A 19,884-nucleotide genomic window follows, 5' to 3' on the forward strand; every position below is an offset into this window, starting at 1 on the left:
AGTGGTTATAGTCATGACATCTTAGTTTTCCATGGGCTCATTATCCAAGTTGTGGATTACTTATGTGTTGTTCCTTCCAACCATTCTCAGGCTGCTGCAAAACCTGCAGCCATACTAGAAAGCACCTGCATTTGATTTGTTGTGAATTGTGTTATTTTTTTATGAAGCACTGCTTTGTCTGCTAGTGCTTAGTTTCTTCTCCTTTCCAAGTATTTGAAATTCAAATATTCCTGTGAATTATATGTTAATCTTCTTATATTTTGGAATAACTGTTTTCATTTTATAAAAGCTGGTATTCTTCTCCATTATGTCATGTGTTCTTAAGAGGTGACCACTGACTGTATTCTAGTGTACTGATTTACAATGTTGAACTTTATTTATATAATGTTGTTTCAATCGAAAATGGCCTCATAATCATTAAATATGTAAATTGGGAGTGGTTTGACCTGTATTCCAACACAATATGAAATCCTAAGTTCCTAATTCAAAAAGTTTCTGAAAACCCAGGGTTCAATACATAAATGTACTGAGGAAATATATTTTTATTATAAAAGTTAATACAAAATACTTGTCATTTATCAGCTTGGTAGGACCTATTAGGCCTAGTTAGGGGGTATTTGGTTGGTTTTTATTATTTCAGCAGTATGAGATGAAAGTAACTTCTTTGACATCAGTAAGTTTATCCCTCCAGCCTCTGTTATTGATAGTAGAATATGTGTAACAACTATCCTTAATTAAGTTTTAAGAATAATCCTGTTCTCCTAGTTACATGGAGAAAAGCCTGTGGTTGTGTTGGCTGAGATTGCCTTCCTTATTTAGCATTGATATTCTCAGAATTTAAAGCAAAATAATCCCATGGCTATGCTTTTGAACTCCATTGCTGGGAAAATGGTAGAGCTGATACCTCTGCCTCCTAAATACCCAAATCTCTGGGTTCTCACCTGTTATAGGCTCTTTACCTAACTTGCAGAAGGAATACTTAGTTTGGAAAATCACAGGTGCAGTAAGTAGTAGGGATGGTAATGGCAATAAAACCTCATATGGAATTCTTCTGCATTACAGGAGTACAAACGCAAGTTAGCCAGAGTGTCCCAAGTACGGAAAGAACTCAGGTCACGCATCCAGAACCTGCCTGATCTCTCTCGACTTCCCAATGTCACGGGCAGCCACGTACACCTACCGTTTGCAGGAGACATCTACAGCGATGACTGATTCCCAAACATCCCCCCATAACCTCTGCTTTTCTGTGAAATGAGGGGTAGGCCAGACCGATCGGTACTCTTGTAGTATTATTTTTGTATATTGTTGCAGAGTGTCAGTAAAAATACTTTAATAATTTATAAAAAATGGTTTAAAAAGTTGATTTGTTTACTATTTTATTGGTGAGTGAACATAAGGGTACATTTATAAAAGTGGCATCTCTGTCTGTTACATGGAAGAATGAATAATTATCTTTTGTAAAGATTTTAGTTGGGTGCCCTGTAAAAAAACATGCTAAGATTTTTCTTATGTACCCTATATTTAATGTAGATCAATATATAATCAAAACATAATTCTAACTTGAGACATTTCCGTTGCTAGTGGGAGAGTGAAACATGGAAGTCACAGGCTTAGGTTTGCAAGAAGGCCAATGCAATTTAATGCAAAGTTAAAAATTAAAAATGATCTTACTGTCCATTACATTTAAATTACCCACTCCCAAAACAATGTGGGTTTTTTTGAAGTAAATGCTAATAACCAATTTGCTATTGGAAAATATTAATCATGTTACACTGAGCAGATCTTCAGACGACTCAAAATACTACAATATTTTTGTATCATTTAGAAGTCAGCATGTAGAAACTATAAAATTGGTCAGTTTAATTATGTTTTGAAATTGTAGCTTTTTACAGCTGCTTAGTTTCTAAATCGAGGGACCATTCATTTGCAATCTAATCCCGTTCTGGAACATCTGTTTCCATCTAAAAAGGTTAATCCCAAAAATGTGAAGCTATTTTACAGTTTTAATTAAATTGAAAGGTCATTCTCTAAACTGTCTCAGTTGCTAAGTGCCCGTTATTAAAATTTGACAATGTACCATCCGTACATGCAACAAAATGGTGATACAGCTATACTGTACATCCTCTTCCACTGAGAAACCCTGGACGCCAGCATGGGCTATCACCACCCCACCTTCACCTGCTCCAGCAAATATTTCTAAATCTTGGTTGTCTTTTTCTCGCACAACAGGAGGAGACTGTTCAGGCCTGTGTGTAACTCAAACAGCAGAAAGCTATTGCCCAGTTAAAAAACTCTGTTGCATGCCTTAAATGTGGTATTTGTCTGGGAACAGCTGAATTTGTGAAGAATCCTCATTTCCATACTATGCATCAGCTTTTAAGTTCACTTAAAAACTTAAAGATACAGATAGGCATTTAGCACATTGCCAGAAAGTTACGGCTTTTCAATTTACCGGAATGAGCCATGTAATCATTGAGTGATTTTAAATATGCCTACCTGTACCTTTGGCATTTTGATGACCTAAAAAACCTGGGCTGCAAGTGTTTTGAGTTGGATATATCATAGGACTGTTTTATGATTGCATTTTGTCCATGGTTTTACACTTGTTGGGCATTGTTTTGTACCAGTTCACTTCACAGTTTACAAGTTTAATACACCTCACATGAAATCAAATTTTTTACAAAAAGCTGTTCTTTCTTTTCAAACCCCACAACAATTCAAAATAGTCCTGGAGTGAAATTGTTCAAGGTAGTTATCTGTCACTTGTTACTGGCTTCTACAGGGTTAATCATTAGAATAGTTGTAGGATGTGAATGGAGAATAACCACTCTCTTTAAAATAGATACACTTGGACACAGGCATCTCAATCCAGTTACTTTTTCTCATGGAAGTTGAAATAAACAGGACAGGAGACTTTTCTCCTTTTAATGCCTTTATTAAAAGTGATCAGCTCAAGATTAGGAAGCCCGACAGTCTGCAGTCTCCGTCTTCTTTCCCAGCGTGGCTCAGAGGAAGAGGATATGCGCAGCTTTGTCCACTAGGGGCAGAGCTGGGGGTCCAGTCCTCGTGGTAGCTTTGGGCGGGACCCTGGTCTTTCTCGCTTTCCACTGCTTCCTGGCTCTGGGTCCCGTTCCAGATGACTTCCGTAGTCAGGGCGAGGGGCACAAGGGTCCCTCAACATCTCTGCAGGCCCAGCACTCTGTTCCTCATGTCCAGGCACCACTCTAATTTCTTAATTTCTCTCCCACTGACTGGGGAGAAGAGCTCTCAACCCAGCCCTGGCTAGGGTCTTTAGTGATATAAAAAGAACGATTAACGCTAATGACTTGTAATTATCATAACAACAAGTAGCACTGCAGCCGCACTGGTCTGATAGGTTTCTGTAACTTTTTCTACAAAAAAAATTGGCAGAATTTTGTTCATAACAGTCCCCCCTCTTTTTCTTTGATCGAAATTTAATTTAATTTTAAGCTTAAATTTAAGCTCGCATCAACTTGCAATTTCTGACTCATGAACTTCATATTTCTTTAATTTTTTGTATTGATTCAGGAGTGGCTGCCTAAAAGTGGCAGTATTCTGTGCTATACAATTTATTCTATTATTTTTCTGATAAAGGACCAATTGGGAGAGGTTATCACAATTAGGGTTAGGACTGATGTGGACTCTATGCAAGGAGCTCACTTCTTTCTCCTCATAGAGGGGTTGGTAGCACTCACTGCACGGCTCTCCTGGGCTCCCCAGAGCACCACCAGCAATTAGAGCCATCATTACTACCCTTCCCAAGAGTCCGGTGTGGGTCATCCTTACACAGCCTGCCCACCCGGCCTTGCCTCTTGGGGAATTTTACTGAGAAGAAGCTTCCAAGCTCTTTAGAGTCTCCTCTACCCGTTTCTCTGGTTAAACCCCTCTTGGTCTGTTCCCTATCAATTTTGGTTTCTCCTAGGGGAGTGCTCTGTAGAGGATTAACCAGGAGCCTTTAGAACCAAATTGGGAGAACTTAACCAGAATTACTTATTTACAGTTTTAAACTCTTTACAAACTTATTTTACACACAGAACTGTCTTGAAACATTTTAACATTTAAGCTATGCTAGGACTCTGATACCAATTATTTTCCCGTACAGTTCAGTCTTTTTGACTCTTCTTTCTGAGAGTCAACTTTAAATCTTTTGGTCCTTTTATTACAGTATACTCGGGTAAATTAACTTGTGATGTGGTTGACTCTTGTCCAGTGCCCGGAGGTGAGAGTGATGTGGTCTCTGGCCCAATGCCAGAGGGAAAAACTGATGTTGAGTCTGGCCCAATGCCAGAGGGAGAATGGGGTGGAGTCTGCTCCAATGCCAGGGTCCTGGTCCAATGCCAGAGGGTCAGTGGGGTGGAGTCCGGTCCAATGCCAGAGGGACAAACTGATGTGGAATCTGGTGATGTGGGTCCAACCCTTTTCCTTTGGTTTGCCCAGTCGAATTAGCAATGTGGAGTACCTGAAACTGGCTTTCAAATATAGGCATTAATGGTCTGCAATTTTATGATTCTAGCAAAGTTCAGTTTCTTCGGTTAGTGTATAATTGGTTAATTTCTCTTTTTCTATAGCTTGCATGTTTCTCTCATCGACTCCTGCACACTCTGTATTTTGCAGGGAGTTGTATTTCTGTTAGCTAACTTAACTCTCAAAGTGCTTTTATTCTCCTATTTTCTGTGTATTTAACTTACTGGTTTTCTGTTCTGTTTTCAAGATCTTATCTATTCATCTCTTGCCTCTGTTTCTTACTTTCACTAACAGCTTAAATATTACTTTTCTTTCAACCCCTTACACTTAGAACTAATTTTTTCTCACATTATTTTTCAACACGATACACTTCCCTCTAAGGAGATTGGTAAACTTCTAATGCACAATCTACATTACCTATACTTTAATTCGTCTACATTCACTCACTTTTATTTCTCATTCACTTTCACACATTCTTTTTATTGCTAGTAACTCACAGGTCCTGTGGCCCCCCTCACCTTGGGGTTGGCCCACAGGTCTCAGTATCTCTGGGCCTCTTAGAAGGGCCCTGACTCTGGTTGCCTTGGGTGCCCGTTCACCTGTGAGGCTGTCTGCGTGTCACTCACGGTCTTACAGCTACAGCCCCCTCACACATCTGGGGAACACTAGTCTGGTTTGCAGGTAACACACACCTTTTGGCCACAGCCCCCACCTGCCCGGGGAACAGTAGCCTGGTTTGCAGGTCACACATTCCTCTTTCCACTGCCTCCTCCTTCCCACCCGCCCGGGGAGTTGAGGTTGACTTTGTTTGTGATTCGCTCTCACATACACAACAAGACAACAATAAGGTACCTTTTACTTTCACATCACTTATTACCAGTTAAGTGCTACTGTCCAGTCTCAGTGCTATTGGATATCTTTTTCCTTTCTACTTAGCTGTTTTGTCTACTTTGTTGAGACAGGACTTATCTGCTTTTGTATCAACTAAAAATTCCAATTCTTTATTTAGGGGTCCCCCCTCAAAGTTTACTAAGGGCTTTTCTAGATGTTGCATTGGGTCTCCTATAGTATATAGCCCTTGACACCCCTAATGGCCACCTCTAAGGACCCTTCCCCAAGGCTTCTTGTTCCCTGGCTATTGCCACATCGAAACTGAGCTTTCTACACAACCTCCTGACGTGTCCTGCCTTTCCACAATAATAGCAGCACCGTTCACTCAAAGGGACTTGAGGTCTCTCCATCTCGCTTGTACCTGACAGTCCAAGAAGCCTATCTTTGCCTCCTCCTGGTGGTGGACCCGCCCACCCCACACTTTCTCTAGCTACTGCAACCATGATCTTAGCCTTGGCCTTTGCTTTTTTTCCTCCCTCCTCAAATACACCTTCAATGCCTCTCTTAATAACTCATTAATGTCCCTGTTTTGCCAATCTTCAATCTTTTCCAGTTTCCTCTGTATATCTGGCCAAGACTTGGTAACAAATTGGGAGTACAACTGGAAGTTCCGCTTTAGGCGATTAAGCCAAGTAGCAGGAGCTTCATCCTTCTCTTGTGTACCCTCAAATGCCAATTTGGTATTAGTTCCTTTGGGAACTGACTCTTTGATCCCCCGAATCATCAAAGATCTATATTCTACCATGGCCTTCCTCCCTCCCTCCTGATTAGGGTTCCAGCTGGGATCCGTTAGGGGCAATTTTTGTTCACCGGGTGGCACCTGGGGTCCCGGATGGTTATCTCTCTCCCAAATTCTTATGCCAGCCGCCCTAATCAACTGGACCTCTTCTGAGGAGAATAATATATTTAGAATGGAATTCATCGCCCCCCAAGTGTAGATATTTGGACCTAAGAATTGATCCACTTGGTTGGCTATGCCCACTGAGTCCTCAACTAAATGCCCCAACTCTTTCTTAAATCCCCTCACCTCAGAAGCTGTTAGAGGAGCATTCACAAAGCCAACACCTCCCACTGCTCCCCCCATAGGAACTTCTCTGAGGGGAAAATGTCTCTCTGCCTTGGAGGTCTTAGATCTAGTACCACAGTAGGGCCCATCTTCAGATGCCAAACTACTAGTTTGAGGGATATCTTGGTTACCCTGAACTTTCTGCAGATCAGCAGGTATATTTGGTGATAGCTGTTTACCAGACAAGGAGGCATTTGGTGATAGCTGTTTCCCAGCTAGGAGGAGGTAAAGGGATAACCATAGCAGGGGTAAAAGAGTTATTAGGTGGAGCTAGAGAAGGGGTGGAGAATACAGCATAGGCACTTGTGGTGGTGCAGAAGGAACTGGAGGAGCTGAAGGGGGTAGTGAGGGAGTGGTTACTAGGGGAGATACTGGGTCTATCAGAGGGGAAGCTGAAGAGGTAGAAAGAGGAATTTGAGGGGGCGGTGGTGAGATGGCAGCCAGGGGAAAAACCGGGCCTGCCATTTGAGGTGCCTGAGCAAGAGGATCATAAAGTGAAGAGGCAGCAGGAGGTAAATAATCTAGGGGATCCCATCTTTTACCAATTCCAGCATCCCCTCCTTCATTCCCTTCTTTCTTCTTCTGTACTTTACAAATTCGCACCCCTTCATCTCCAATAGCACTCTTTAACCAGCAAGCTACATACAATAATTGCTCAGGATCAGTATCTCCTCGAGCTGTCAGATAATTACTCAGTTGCTGGCACATCCACTTGTCCCTTGTCCCACACCAAGGCCATCCTCCTTGCACCTCTAATTCTGGCCAGATTTCTACACAGTAGTGGATCATCTTCACTTTATCTAATCCCTTTGTGGCCTCTAGAGAATCCCATTTCTCTAACAGTTCCCCTAAGGGACTATTGGGAGGTATATTCCTTAGTCTCTTGCCTGTCTTTTTACTATTACACCCTCCCATTTTTCAGGTCTCAACAGAAAAAAATTTCAAACGTGTCTCTACTGACAGGTATCTCAAAAGAATTTATTTGCCTGAAGCTCAGGACTTTATACTGAAACAACTGCCTGATCTCTTCGATAGCCTAACTTTCCGCATCAGGTCTTATATCTATCAGGACATGAAAACACGAAACCCGGCATAAGAAGCCGGTTCGTGCCTGACCTCCTCTGTCAGGAAAAACAACTGCCTGATGTATAGTGTGCCCAACCTTCCAATTTTAGGGGACACCATATCAGGACTTAAAACAAACAGCAGCCTCTTTCGCTGGGATTCGTGCCTGGCATCCTTTGCCAGGACTTAATGTGCCTGCAGGGCTTGTGGGTTTGCCCAAATCCTTCTCGGGACTTGCAATCTGGGGTGCATGCCACTTACAAACAAATCCCTGCCTCCTTCGCGGGACGGTGCACTTACCCCCTTTGTGAGCCGACTTTTGGCGCCACGTACGCCACACAAGCTATCCCCTGTTCCCGGCTGGCACCTTCGAGAGGGGGTCCAGAATTCCGCCGTAGGGAGGGATTCCCTGCTGCCCCACGGAAGTCCGAGGCTCCGGCCCTCCGTCTCACTCACACACACACTCACTCGTCTCCCACTCCCGCCACTGGATTTCTCACCAGTCCGGCGCTCCTCTGCATCACTGGTCCTGAGCCGATCAGCTGATCTTCTCTGGTCCTGGTAGCCAGCTGTCCTCCAGGTCCAAGATGGCCAGTCCTGGTGTCCTCTTCGGGCGTGGCTATCCCAGACGAGTGCCCCCAGCTGAAATAAACAGGGCAGGAGACTTTTCTCCTTTTAACGCCTTTATTAAAAGTGATCAGCTCAAGATTGGGAAACCCGACAGTCTGCAGTATCCGTCTTCGTTCCCAGCGTGGCTCAGAGGAGGAGGATATGTGCAGCTTTGTCCCCGAGGGGCAGAGCTGGGGGTCCAATCCTCGCGGTAGCTTCTGGGCGGGACCCTAGTCTTTCTCACTTTCCACTGCTTCCTGGCCCTGGGTCCCGTTCCAGATGACTTCCGTAGTCAGGGCTGAAATAAAAACAGGGCAGGAGACTTTTCTCCTTTTAACGCCTTTATTAAAGTGATCAGCTCAGGATTAGGAAGCTCGACAATGCGGCCGTCTCCGTCTTCTTCCCAGCGTGGCTCAGAGCAGGAGGATGTGCAGCTTTGTCCACAAGGGGCAGAGCTAGGGGTCCGATCCTCACACGAACGCCTGGGTGGAACCCCGGTGTTTTTCGCTTTTCCCTGCTTCCCAGCTCCAGGTCCCGGTCCCAGGCAGCTTCTTTAGTCAGGGCGAGGGGCACCAAGGTCTCTCAACATCTCTGCAGGTCTAGCACTCTTATTCCTCACGTCCACGAATCATTCTAATTCTTTAATTTTATATTTGGCTCGTTGGTTTTGGGGTTTTTATAAGTTCAATACGTCCCATGGTACACTGGTTCTCAAAATCTACATATTGTAATGCCTCCCTCCTCCCCAGATTCTCCCTGCCTGGTAAGGAGAAATGCAGTTTTGCCTTAGGCAGGGTTTTACCAACACAAAAGGAGGGCTATCTACCTGCCCTGGCTAGGGTCGTTAAGTGACACAAAGAGAACTATTAACTCTAACGACTTATAGTTAACATAACAAGTAACCCTGCCCAGCAGCTCTGCCTCAGCAGCTCTGGTTTATAGATGCTGTAACTCAGTTTTTTTCTACTGATATAAAATTTAACAAAATTCAGTTCATAACAAGGGCGAGGGGCACAAGGGTCCCTCAACATCTCTGCAGGCCCAGCACTCTGTTCCTCATGTCCAGGCACCACTCTAATTTCTTAATTCTGCATTGGCTCGTTGTTTTTGGGGTCTTCTTTGCAAGTCTGACACGTCCCATAGTACGCTGGTTCCGAAATCTGCATATTCTAATGCCCCACCCCCCCCAACCCCCCACATTTCGTCTTCTCTCCCACTGACTGGGGAGAAGAGCTCTCAACCCAGCCCTGGCTAGGGTCTTTAGTGATACAAAAAGAACAATTAACACTAATGACTTGTAATTATCATAACAACAAGTAGCACTGCAGCCGCGCTGGTCTGATGGGTTTCTGTAACTTTTTCTACAAAAAAAAAATCGGCAGAATTTTGTTCATAACAGAAGTTGCTATGAATTAGACCTCAGTTAAGTAGGAAAAAAAAGCCTGAAAAGCTATTGACATAGCAGTCCATTGCATGCAATATAGAATACTGATTTCCTAAAAAATTCTGACTGACAAATAGGAGTGCGCAAAATAGTTATCAGAGCTCACTACAGGTCCAAAAATTTCAGTTTTGAGTGGCAATTTTCCATTCCATAGGAAAAAAAAAGCTGACTATATTGAATCCAGAGGATTTAGTTTCTTTAGTTTAAGTGTAATATGCAAAATTAAATAACACTTATTGACATCTTTTCAGTGTAGATTCTTGATAAGAAAATGTTCTGATACAATTTTAATGTTTTAAATATTTCTGTTCTAGGATGTTAAACTCATCACATAAATTCTTACACACAAGTATGTGCATTGCAGTTGCAGTTAAAGCTCAGTTTTGCTAAAGAACAGCACCAAATTTGTGGTAAATATTAAACCAGCTTAATCTATTAGGAATTCTAAAACAAATCATAAAACAAGAGGCATAAGTAGTGAGTTCATGGTTGAATTCCATCCATAGAAAACTTAATTTATGCCCAGAGGTGATTATAAGTGCAGTGACAAGGCTTATTAGACTACGCTGAAAGATCTGTATTGGATACTCAGAATCATAGAGAATTAAGCTTAAACCATCTTTTGCTGCCTGAATTGAAATTAGTTGTAATAGTAAAGTTGACTGCTGAATTTTCTTGATTTCTCAAAGGTTTTAAAAAAACCATGACATTTACTTCACTGGATCTGTTTTTCCTATTCATAACTCCTAGTGATAACATTGCTTATCTACAGGTAATGTAGAACTGATAAAAGAGTGAGGAAAAAACCTCAAGTTTTTCTTGCTGTATATAAGTTTTAATTTTGAGAGAGTGTTATTTTCTAGATATATTTTTCCTTTATTTTACTGTGAAATTGTTTACTTCAAGGAGTTTTTCATAGCTGGGGTTTTGGAAATGATCCCTCAATATTTGTTTGGAAAAGAGGGCTTGTGAAAGGCAAAGGTCACTCTTAGAGCAAGTGTCATATATTAATGGCTGAATGGTATGCTGGGTTTTTTTTTATTTATATGGGAAGGGCATTGGGTATCAAGTAGATAGGAGATTTATAATGTAACTGTAATAGTATAGCAGGAGATAGCATGGTAGAGTACAGATGCAGCCCTTTAGTGTCGAAAAATACCTCCAAATTCTCAGGTTCCAAAGCTTAATGTACGTACTTTTGACATCTCAGGAAGAAAAGAGGCTGGGTGGGGCAGGGTAGGGTGCTGAAGAGACAAAAGGGAGAACATGCCTGGGTGGAAAGGTAAAGCAAACCACATGTCAGCTTCTGTCAAAACAGAAATAAGTGTGAGACTGGGCAGCACAATGTTTTATCTGTGGGTGGGTTTGTACCACAGAACTGCTTTGGGGTGTTGCCATTCTGGGAAAGAAAATGTGTGGGCATACCCTGCCTACTTCTTCTAATGTGGTCTGGCTCTTGGCAATGCAGAACGCCTGCCATACAAGAGGCACAATTATAAAATATCTGAATATTTTTCATCTAATAATAAAGGCATAATAATTAGATTATTTGCTTCACTCTATTGCACTTTTATTAAGCATTCTCTGAAAAAAAGCAAAGATATTCCTGCAGCTCTTTGCCATATGAGAATGCTTACCTTGGAGGTCACTGGGACTGCTTGTATGTATATTCTAGTGTTTGCAGGCTCAAACTGTGTTTTTTTGCAGAATGTTTTGAAAGATATCAGGAATACTACCCCACTTTTAAAAATAAATGTGAAGTCCTTAGTTACAAAAGTTGCCATTCTTAGAAATTATGTTTCATGACTTCTTTTGGAAATTAGACCACGGCCTGCAGTAATACTAGCTTGTCTGATTCACTCTGTTAATGTTTGTATTAATATATTAAAGCACCTCTGTTAATCCCTAGCAACACAACCCAAACCACATGCTTATTATGTATTTTATCTGAGTAGTCTTCTGAGTGTCAAATTGAGAGCTTTCATTATGATGAAATTACATTCCTGCTTACCTGAAGTTTAAAACAACCATTGTGTTAGGACTTGCACAGACTAGTTCTGCTCTCACATCTCAGTGGTAACTCAGTCTGGCCCTTCGATGATGACCCTAAACACATATGTAGGAAGGATGCAGTAGCCAGCAGTGCAGATGACCATGGAGGACATGGAAATCATACATAGGCTTGGTTGGCCCTCTGCAGAAGAGCTTTTTGAAACTTAAGGAAATAGATCTGTGGGTGTGGGTTTTTTTCAGTGGGAAAATCAGTGAAAACCAGCACGTCTAAAATTTGATGGTTACATTTCAAATATTTAGGCCAGTTCTGCTCATTACATTTAATCACAGTGATTATTCCTGCAAGTAAAGAAAGCAGACTCAAACATAGTGTCTGAAGTAGAATTTTTTTTAATGAATGACCAATTTTGTCTCGGCTCCTATTTCAGTGTGTCATTTATCTTGATTAAGTAGTAAATCTCTTCCATCGTGTTATTTAGGAATCTAATTCTGACTTCATATTTACAATAGTTGAAGTATCCTACTAAGCATGATGTTTTTGTGGGAATTTGAAAAAGTTCAATAGCACTCATTACTTGTTTGCAACAGAAATAGACTTATTTGTTAAAAGTTAACAAGAAAAGTTTGAAATGTAAAGATGTTTCATTATTGTGCTTTTCTGACAGAACCTGTAATCCTTGTGTAATTTATGTCCTCAGAATTACACCTGTATGTACGCTCTTTCATATTTAATAAAACATTGTTGTAAAAACATTTTTGAAAATTATTGTTCCCTGCTTGCCTTCTCAGTCTCATGGTGAGAAATGGCTTTAATGTCAGCCGCTCCCTATACTTAGGAGGCAGCCAAGATCTCATCTCAGTGATGATGCTGAGAAAATGCTTGATCCTAATTTTGAGGTTTATTACTTCCTGTATTTTGTGTGACAGTTTTCGGTGAGAAAGCAGTGTGTTAAAGAGTCTGAGGTTCTATCTCTAGAACTGTAAATTTAGTTGAGCTGGTTATTTTAAGACACACTTTTGTAACATTTTCAGGATGGTACGAGTACTGCCAGTGATACACATACCATTGCCCAGTAGAATTTGTGTGAGCTGGGAAATAACTCCTACTCTCTATTCAAATGCCTCGTTGCAGGGCTGTATACTTAATGGAGACCTTCTTGCTCTTATTTTACAAAGTCGCTCTGAAATCAGAGAAGGCATTTCCTCTCTCGAGTTGCTCTTCCAGCTCTTCAAACACAAACCAGTAATGTGGCCTGGCAGTGGTTTGCAGGGGAGCTCAGCAAGTCTCTCACACCCAACAGCCTTCAGTGTTTCATCAAGTACAGGAAGGTAATGTGTCCTGAAGGGAAGAGTGCCTGACTAGCATGTATGTGTGTAGTCTGTGTTTGCATGTAAGCCTCTGATGTGGGTATGTATATATATATATATATATATATATATATTATGTCTAGAGATATGTTTATACATATGTGTGTCTATCTTTCAATAAACCAATTCTGTGAAAGTCCAGTTAACAGAAAAATCACACTAATAAAGGCTTAGGAGTAATATGAAAGCACTGGAGATTATTTCTACTTAGCATTTTGAAGCACACTTGTAAAACAAGAAAAGGCACGTACTGAATGACTTCTTTCCCTTTGTTCCCAGAATAAAGTCTAATAGCTCACAATAACAATCCCTTTTAACAACACATCTAGACATATCTGACAACTCTGGTAATTCCAAAGAAAAAAAGATGTTTGGAGCATGACAAGGCTCTATCTCTGTTAACAAATAGTGTGCTGCAAAGGTAACACTCTTGGTGTGCAGAATGTCTGGAGCTCAGTGCCTACCACCCACAAAACGTTTTTGGAAATGCATAGTTTAGACAAGCTCTCCTGTGATCCTGTGGATAGATCACCCATTAGCTTTCTCTGCATACTGGTTGTTCTCCCCCCTTCATGTCTTTCATCCGTTCTGTCTAGTTTTATCCAAAAAGAATTCACTCTTGAGACACCAAGATGTTGTGTAAGAAGCACTGTAAACAGGGACAACGGGGAAACGTGCTTTGATCTAACAAACATATTAACGTTGGGGCACCTTAAAACACAGCAGATGCCTGTGCTGGTTTCACATGGGCCTCATGGGAAGCACAGCAGTACCTAATGTGTGTACTTTTAATAAGAAAATTTATTGCAAAATTAGTATTTTCAAATACTTCTGTGCAATGAACATTTTCCATCAACAAAATGAAGTGTTTTTCCAGAGGACTGGATTGTAAGTACAGCAACAGGTCAATTAATGCCAAGTTCTACACTGGAAAAGGCAACACTCCAAGGTTTGTATTTTGATTAAAGAGTGGCAGTTCATTTTCATCCTATATGTACATACAAGACAATGAGCAGTGAGTCCTTCAGTTATTGTACAAGTGTACAGGAGATATAAAAAGGCTGCACGCCAATCTCTGAGACTCTTAAGTACAGTTTACAACAAACTATTCTCCCCTGCCCTGGACCGCTTCCCAGTCTACCAAGTTATTTGCTAGTCCTATTTCTTAAGCAGTGTTCATTGAGTCTGAAGGCACTTAAACTATTCATTAAACTAGCAAAAGAAAAGGAAAATACAGACCTTTATATCCGAGAAAGTAAATGCTTTTAACTAACTGGCTCTATTTTTCAGGGGGGAATGTGAAGCACCACATGCAGAATTTTCACTGCAGACTGTATGCAGGACAGGCTATAACCTCAGTCCTGAACAGTGGCTTTATACTTTCCTCTCTCACCTCTGTGCCAAACATCAACTGAAAATCTTTAATGTTGACAATTAAATGGTCCTGATGGGGCCATCATCAGCTTCTTCAAAGGATAAATCCTGGCTTTTAATTCTTGGGCCATCAGAAACTGCAAAACATGCTCAAGATCCCCAAGCATATTAAACTGGCTATCTTTACATCTCCCTCTGGCAGACCATCACTCCCCTTAGAAACAGACCTTCCTTGTACAAAACATGGTCTATGCTTCCACAAGGTACAGGATGTTAGCTTGAGTTTTAAAGAAATCACCTTGTTGATTTACTAAAACTGGAGCAATATTTATTGCTGTAATCTTTATTACTTTGAAATAATATATAACTAAAGTAAAGTCAAGAAGGTTTTGAAATCTGCCTTCTGGTTTTTCTCTTTTTCTTCTAGGTCCAGCATCCGTTTTAACTTAGAAAAGTGAAATTTGGAATTTCGGGGAGTCTTGGAAGCAGAGTTGGTTGTTATCTGTCCAGATTCACGTGTCCTGAAAAACAAAAGATTCAGATGTCCTACAGGAGAGAAATCAGAATTGATATAAAGTAACTGAAAGCACACATATATAATTTGAGTGGAAAATATCCAAGAGAAATAGTGTATTTATATGTGCAAGTGAGCAGTCAGAAGCGATACTTTGTCATGCAAATTTTAGGGCAGACATTTTGCATTAAAGACACAAATGTAACTGGGTATTCTCTGCACACGGTGGCTTTTCATGAGAATCTTTGATTTTAAAGGTTGAAAAGTTAAAATTGATCTCCTCAACCGTACCAACAAAGAAATGCAAGAAGTTATCAATTTAAACTTTATTAAATGACTGATCTAAAATCAACAAGATTTAATACACTCTACTTGGCAAAAGATTGCTTTAAATAGGAAAGAAACATGTACCTGGAAAGTGATGAGGGACTGTTCCCTTTAGATCCCAACCTACTGCAGCTTACAGGTGTCATTTTCTTTGCAGACTGAATTTTTACATCTGGTGTCTTCAGGCTAGATTTGATACCTGGAGTGCCACAATTTTGTGTTTTGGCTGCCAGAAAATCTCTGCTTTTACCATAATATCTTCTTGTTTTGTTGCAAGATTTGCAAGTAACCAGCTATGGAGAGAAGAAAAGAAGTATCAAGCTGTCTTTCAGTCTTTCCACCTTTATGTTATAAAGCCATTAGAATTATTCAAACTGTTCTCCAAATGACACACATTAAATATTTGCTTAAGTGAAACATGAGATACTAAAAAGTACAAAGATACACTTTGTAACTCATATTTCAATTCAGGCTTCTTAAGCCAAATACATCCTTTGGGTTTATCTAGAAATTACTCCAATTCCCTACAAACTAATTTCAGGGGACCCATACTGCTGAATGTAATATTGTACAGTGATATAAGAGAACAACCCTGTCAAGACATGAAACAGCACCTGAAATGGGCAAATCATATTTTGAGTGTACAAGATACACTGAGTATACTGGAGTACTCCTATACATCGGGAGTTTGGCTAAAAAATGTGACATTCTGTGTCATCTAAAGTCATTAGCATATTCTACACCCAATGAAGTTATATTGCACACTTTTCAGGGAATCTTGGGATACAAATTTTAAATTACCAAACTTTCAAATCCAGTCACCCGTTTTACTAAAAACAGCAAGTCTCAGTGAACAAAGCCAAGCCTTTGTATTAGGGCAAAAGTACTTATTAGAATAAGGAGGATGTTCTAAAGGGCACTTTCTCTTCTCTCTGTGTACCTCTAGGCTGCAGGGAACTTCAGCAGTACACCAGGCTGAGAGGTGCATCAGAACTGATCACATCACCCAGTCAGAGGCTGTCAGGCATTCCTGATATCCCTTACTGCCATGGCAACTACTCATACTAAGAGATATGAAAGTAATAGAGCCAGACAGCTTTCTGAGGCACCAATTAGACTGACAGAAAAACAGTTATGTGATGCTTCTGGTTAAAAATAACATACTCAGAAGACTGTCACAAAAATGTCTAAGCAGTTTTGAAAACATCTACACCAAATCATTCTTCATTTCAAAGTGTGTAAATTCAGATAGTTTATTAAAAATTTCATTTAGAGATGCCGAAATGAAACATTTTTAGTTAAGTGTTTTGACTTCCTCTAGACATTATATTTTGTCAGCCTAACAAACTAAAAAAAAAAAGAAGAAATAGCATTACCTATTTTAGTGCTCAGGTATTGACATATTTTTAAGTTCTTCTAAATGAAATTCAAGTGGGACACAACCATTCATGGTGACTTAGCACTGTGTGGAATATAATTGGAGGTGAGCACTTTACAATGCAGGAATTACTGGATTAATCATAGCACTTCACAGCTAATTTCCATTCCCTGAAATGGATCAGCAGTTAGCTCCAAAAATTTTTAAAGCCTTGAAACAGTCCTTATGTTCTATGCCTTTTTGTGCCAGAAGCAATCTAAAATCAAGTTCTACTTGCTAAGAAAGTTCTCAGAGGTTCAACCTGTCACATTATTGCTCGCATTAATTTCCAACCACACTGGAATTTTCATTTGCACAAGTCTCAGGTATTAGATTACAGGGATCTACATTGCTAATTTTGAAAGCTGCCAGTTGCTGACAGCATTTTTAAAGACTTAAGACAAGAAACACTTAAATCATAATCCACAGGACAAATTTAAACTGAACAAAGCACAAGTACAGCAGACTGTAATTATATACCAAGATCAAAATATTACACAGAGTTTAAACTGGACCTATTTAAACTGAATTTTAAACTACTCATATGAATGCACAGTGTGTCCCTAACAAACACTCTCCAGCTACACAGTAAGTCTAAGAGCCTATCATCATTTCATAGGACACTGCTCTATTCATCAGTTGCTTAAAGGGACAGTTCTTAATGTACCCTCAACATTCAGGATACCAGAAAAATAAAGCAAACATGTCAGCTTGAAGAATCACAGAGCATCTTGAGTTGGAAGGGACCCACATACATCATCGAACTTCAGCTCCTGGCCCAGCACAAGACATGCCAAGAATCCCAGCATGTGCCTGACTGAGAGTGTTGTCCCAATGCTTCTCGAACTCCTGCCAGCCTTGCTGCTGTGACCTCTCCCCTGGGGAGCCTGTTCCAGTGCCCAACCACCCTCTGGGTGAAGAACCTTTTCAGATGTCCTTTCTGAAGCTCAACTTGGATCTACAATTTGGGGAGAGTGCCTTTATGAAGCATCATATTTTGCTCTGACACCCAAAAGCCTTGGTGATATATTCCTCAGTTTAAATTTTTTAATTAACTCTTACATAGTTTTTGGTTTCACAAAATTTACTCCTGTAACCACAAGACTCTTATCCAAGAAAATTTCAAGTGTGCCAGCAACTGCTGGGCACAATAGGGTGCTGCCTCCTTTATTACAACAACCATTCACATAACCTATTTTAAAAACAGTACATACCTTGGCAACACTAGATTAAATGTTTACTATTATTCTTCCAATAGTAATTAAATGTCACATTCCTGAGTACTTTTAGGAAAAATAACTGAGGCCTCAAGAAAAACATCAACTTGTTGAAATTACCTCTGTACTTTAGTCTTAAAAGAGCTTCTATAAACAGTAATATTCAGACAAATGTAAAAAATTCTATTAATATAGATGGCAATAATAATCTGATGTAGCCATGAGAGGCTCGTGAAACACATGAAGTAAAGCTTGTGTCAAAACATATTTGGTCAACAAGCGATAAACTGAAACAAAGGCAGTACATGAGATGTTCCTGTAGCTTCTCTAACATATGGGGTCACAAGGTATTTTTTTGACAGAAAAGCTTACTGGTCTTGTGTTCATGATCTATCTATTGTGGAAGGTAGATTTTAAAAATGTCATTTATGCATAAAAGTTATTCCAAAAAGAAAGGAAGAGTCTTATGCTTGTGAAAAAGAAATGTGTGGGCTCCTTTTCTAAGAGAAAGGTTTCTGTATCTTCTTTTTTTTGCCACTGAAACAGGGACATGAAATTTAGGGAAATATCATACACATGTCAGTTTCAAATAACTGTCCTTACCAGAATGCTTCTTGACTCCCTGTACTTTCTCAAAAGCTTTGTCTGTTTCATGTTCAGCTTATGATTCTTTGCCTCTCGTTTAAGAACCTTCTCTATCTGTGGAGTCACTTTCATCTTTGGTTTGAGGCGCACTCGGTAGCTGTCAGGAACCAGGAATTGGAAGCAGTAAGGACATATCCTTTCTAATCCAAGTTCATTACCTACAGATAAATAAAGGCAAAAGGATGAAATAACTATGTTTTATAAGCAAACTCTAAAATGGTGTGTTTCAATTTTAACATTACCTAGGTGTATGTTTTTGTGTTTAAGGTAACACTAGAACACAAGAGGAAGCTGAGCAGCTGAATGAGCTCAGCTGAGCACAATTCAGACTAAGTTAATGCCTGGCACAAGTTTACACAATATGTAACTGTAGATTTTCTTGAAAAAATGCAATTCCTTCCCAAAAATCTTTAGCAAAGGAGGCTCACAATTCTGCCACGTAGGCACAATCTTCTACCAGATCAGGGACACTACGGTCTCGGAAAGCTCTTTGCCCATTTTAAGTGAGAGAAGATGACACGACCTCAGGCTAGAATGAAGAAACGCTTTGAGGTAAATTTCAGACCCAACAAGAGGCTTGCTCCCGGCATCCGCCTTATTGTCTCCTGCTGCTGGAGCTGGACTCGGGCGCCTCTCCCAAAACCCCCGAAGGACACCTGGCCCTGCTTCCTGGCCAGCTCAACACCGCTGCCGGCAGCCCCGCGTCACGGCCCTGCGGGGGCAGCGCAGGGGCAAGGGGCAAAGAGAGGGAAACGGCGAGCCGGCATTCATTCCCACACTCCCGTCCTGTCCTTGCGCTGCTCTCGCACGGCAGGAGCCTCCGCTGGAGCGCGCCAGTATCATGGGGCGCCCGGCTCCGGAGCCCCCTCCTCCGGCCCCGGCTCCACCGCCTGCGCCCGGGTCCCTCACTCGCCTCGGGAGCTGCGGAGCGTCCACCTGCACGGGAGAGAGGGAAAGCGTCAGGGCGCGGCCGCCGGCACGGGCGGGGACATCCCGCGCGTCACCGACGGGCTCCCGCACCGCCCGTCCCGGTCCCGCCGCGGCTCCTTACAGCAGGAATCGCGCCTCTCCCGGGCAGGTCTCCGCCAGCTGCTCCGCCACAGCCAGCAGCCGCCGCCGCCCCATGGCGCTGAGCGCCCGCCCCGCCGGAAGGATGGGAAGGGAAGGGAAGGCGGGCGATGTGCAGCGCTTGGCCGAGCCCCGGCGGCTCCGCGGCCGCAGCACCAGGGTACCGGGCTGGGGCGGGCCCGAGCGAGGGCAGGGCCGGGGCGGGCGCCGGAGGGCCCCGGGGCTGGCCTGGGGGGCCGCGGGAGCCGAGGCCGCCCCGAGCCCTGCCGGAGCGCGGCACCCGCCTCGGAGGGCCGCTTGTGTCCCCGGCCGTGTGAAAAGTTTCTCCGGTAGGAAAGGAAACTTTTACCTTAGGGGAAAAAATGTGAGGAAGAGGTGCTT

At 41.7% G+C, this 19,884-nt stretch overlaps 2 protein-coding genes across 3 annotated transcripts in view; one reads left to right on the plus strand and one right to left on the minus strand.

Moving 5' to 3' along the window:
* RPRD1A (regulation of nuclear pre-mRNA domain containing 1A) overlaps window positions 1–3,476 on the plus strand; it is a 41,982-nt gene extending 38,506 nt beyond the window's left edge. Inside the window, exon 7 of the mRNA XM_030968967.1 lies at window positions 1,063–3,476. Within this exon, the coding sequence (XP_030824827.1) occupies window positions 1,063–1,212 (150 nt within the window). The 3' untranslated portion in view covers window positions 1,213–3,476. The remainder of the gene's footprint in view (window positions 1–1,062) is intronic.
* Window positions 3,477–13,724: 10,248 nt separating this feature from the next.
* On the minus strand, window positions 13,725–19,659 carry C2H18orf21 (chromosome 2 C18orf21 homolog). 2 transcript variants are annotated; one of them, XM_030971276.1, is made up of 5 exons: window positions 19,487–19,659; window positions 19,349–19,371; window positions 18,394–18,593; window positions 15,241–15,449; window positions 13,725–14,836 (listed from the first exon to the last, which is right to left on the minus strand). In XM_030971276.1, exons 1-5 carry the CDS (start codon window positions 19,558–19,560, stop codon window positions 14,683–14,685), a joined length of 660 nt encoding a protein of 219 aa, XP_030827136.1. In that variant the 5' UTR covers window positions 19,561–19,659; the 3' UTR covers window positions 13,725–14,682. The 2 variants fall into 2 exon arrangements, with proteins under 2 accessions (XP_030827136.1, XP_030827137.1); XM_030971277.1 differs by having other exon boundaries at window positions 19,001–19,371; window positions 19,487–19,608.
* Window positions 19,660–19,884: the final 225 nt, after the last annotated feature.

The sequence above is a fragment of the Camarhynchus parvulus genome, chromosome 2, assembly GCF_901933205.1.
Source record: "Camarhynchus parvulus chromosome 2, STF_HiC, whole genome shotgun sequence".
Taxonomy (NCBI): Eukaryota; Metazoa; Chordata; class Aves; order Passeriformes; family Thraupidae; genus Camarhynchus; species Camarhynchus parvulus.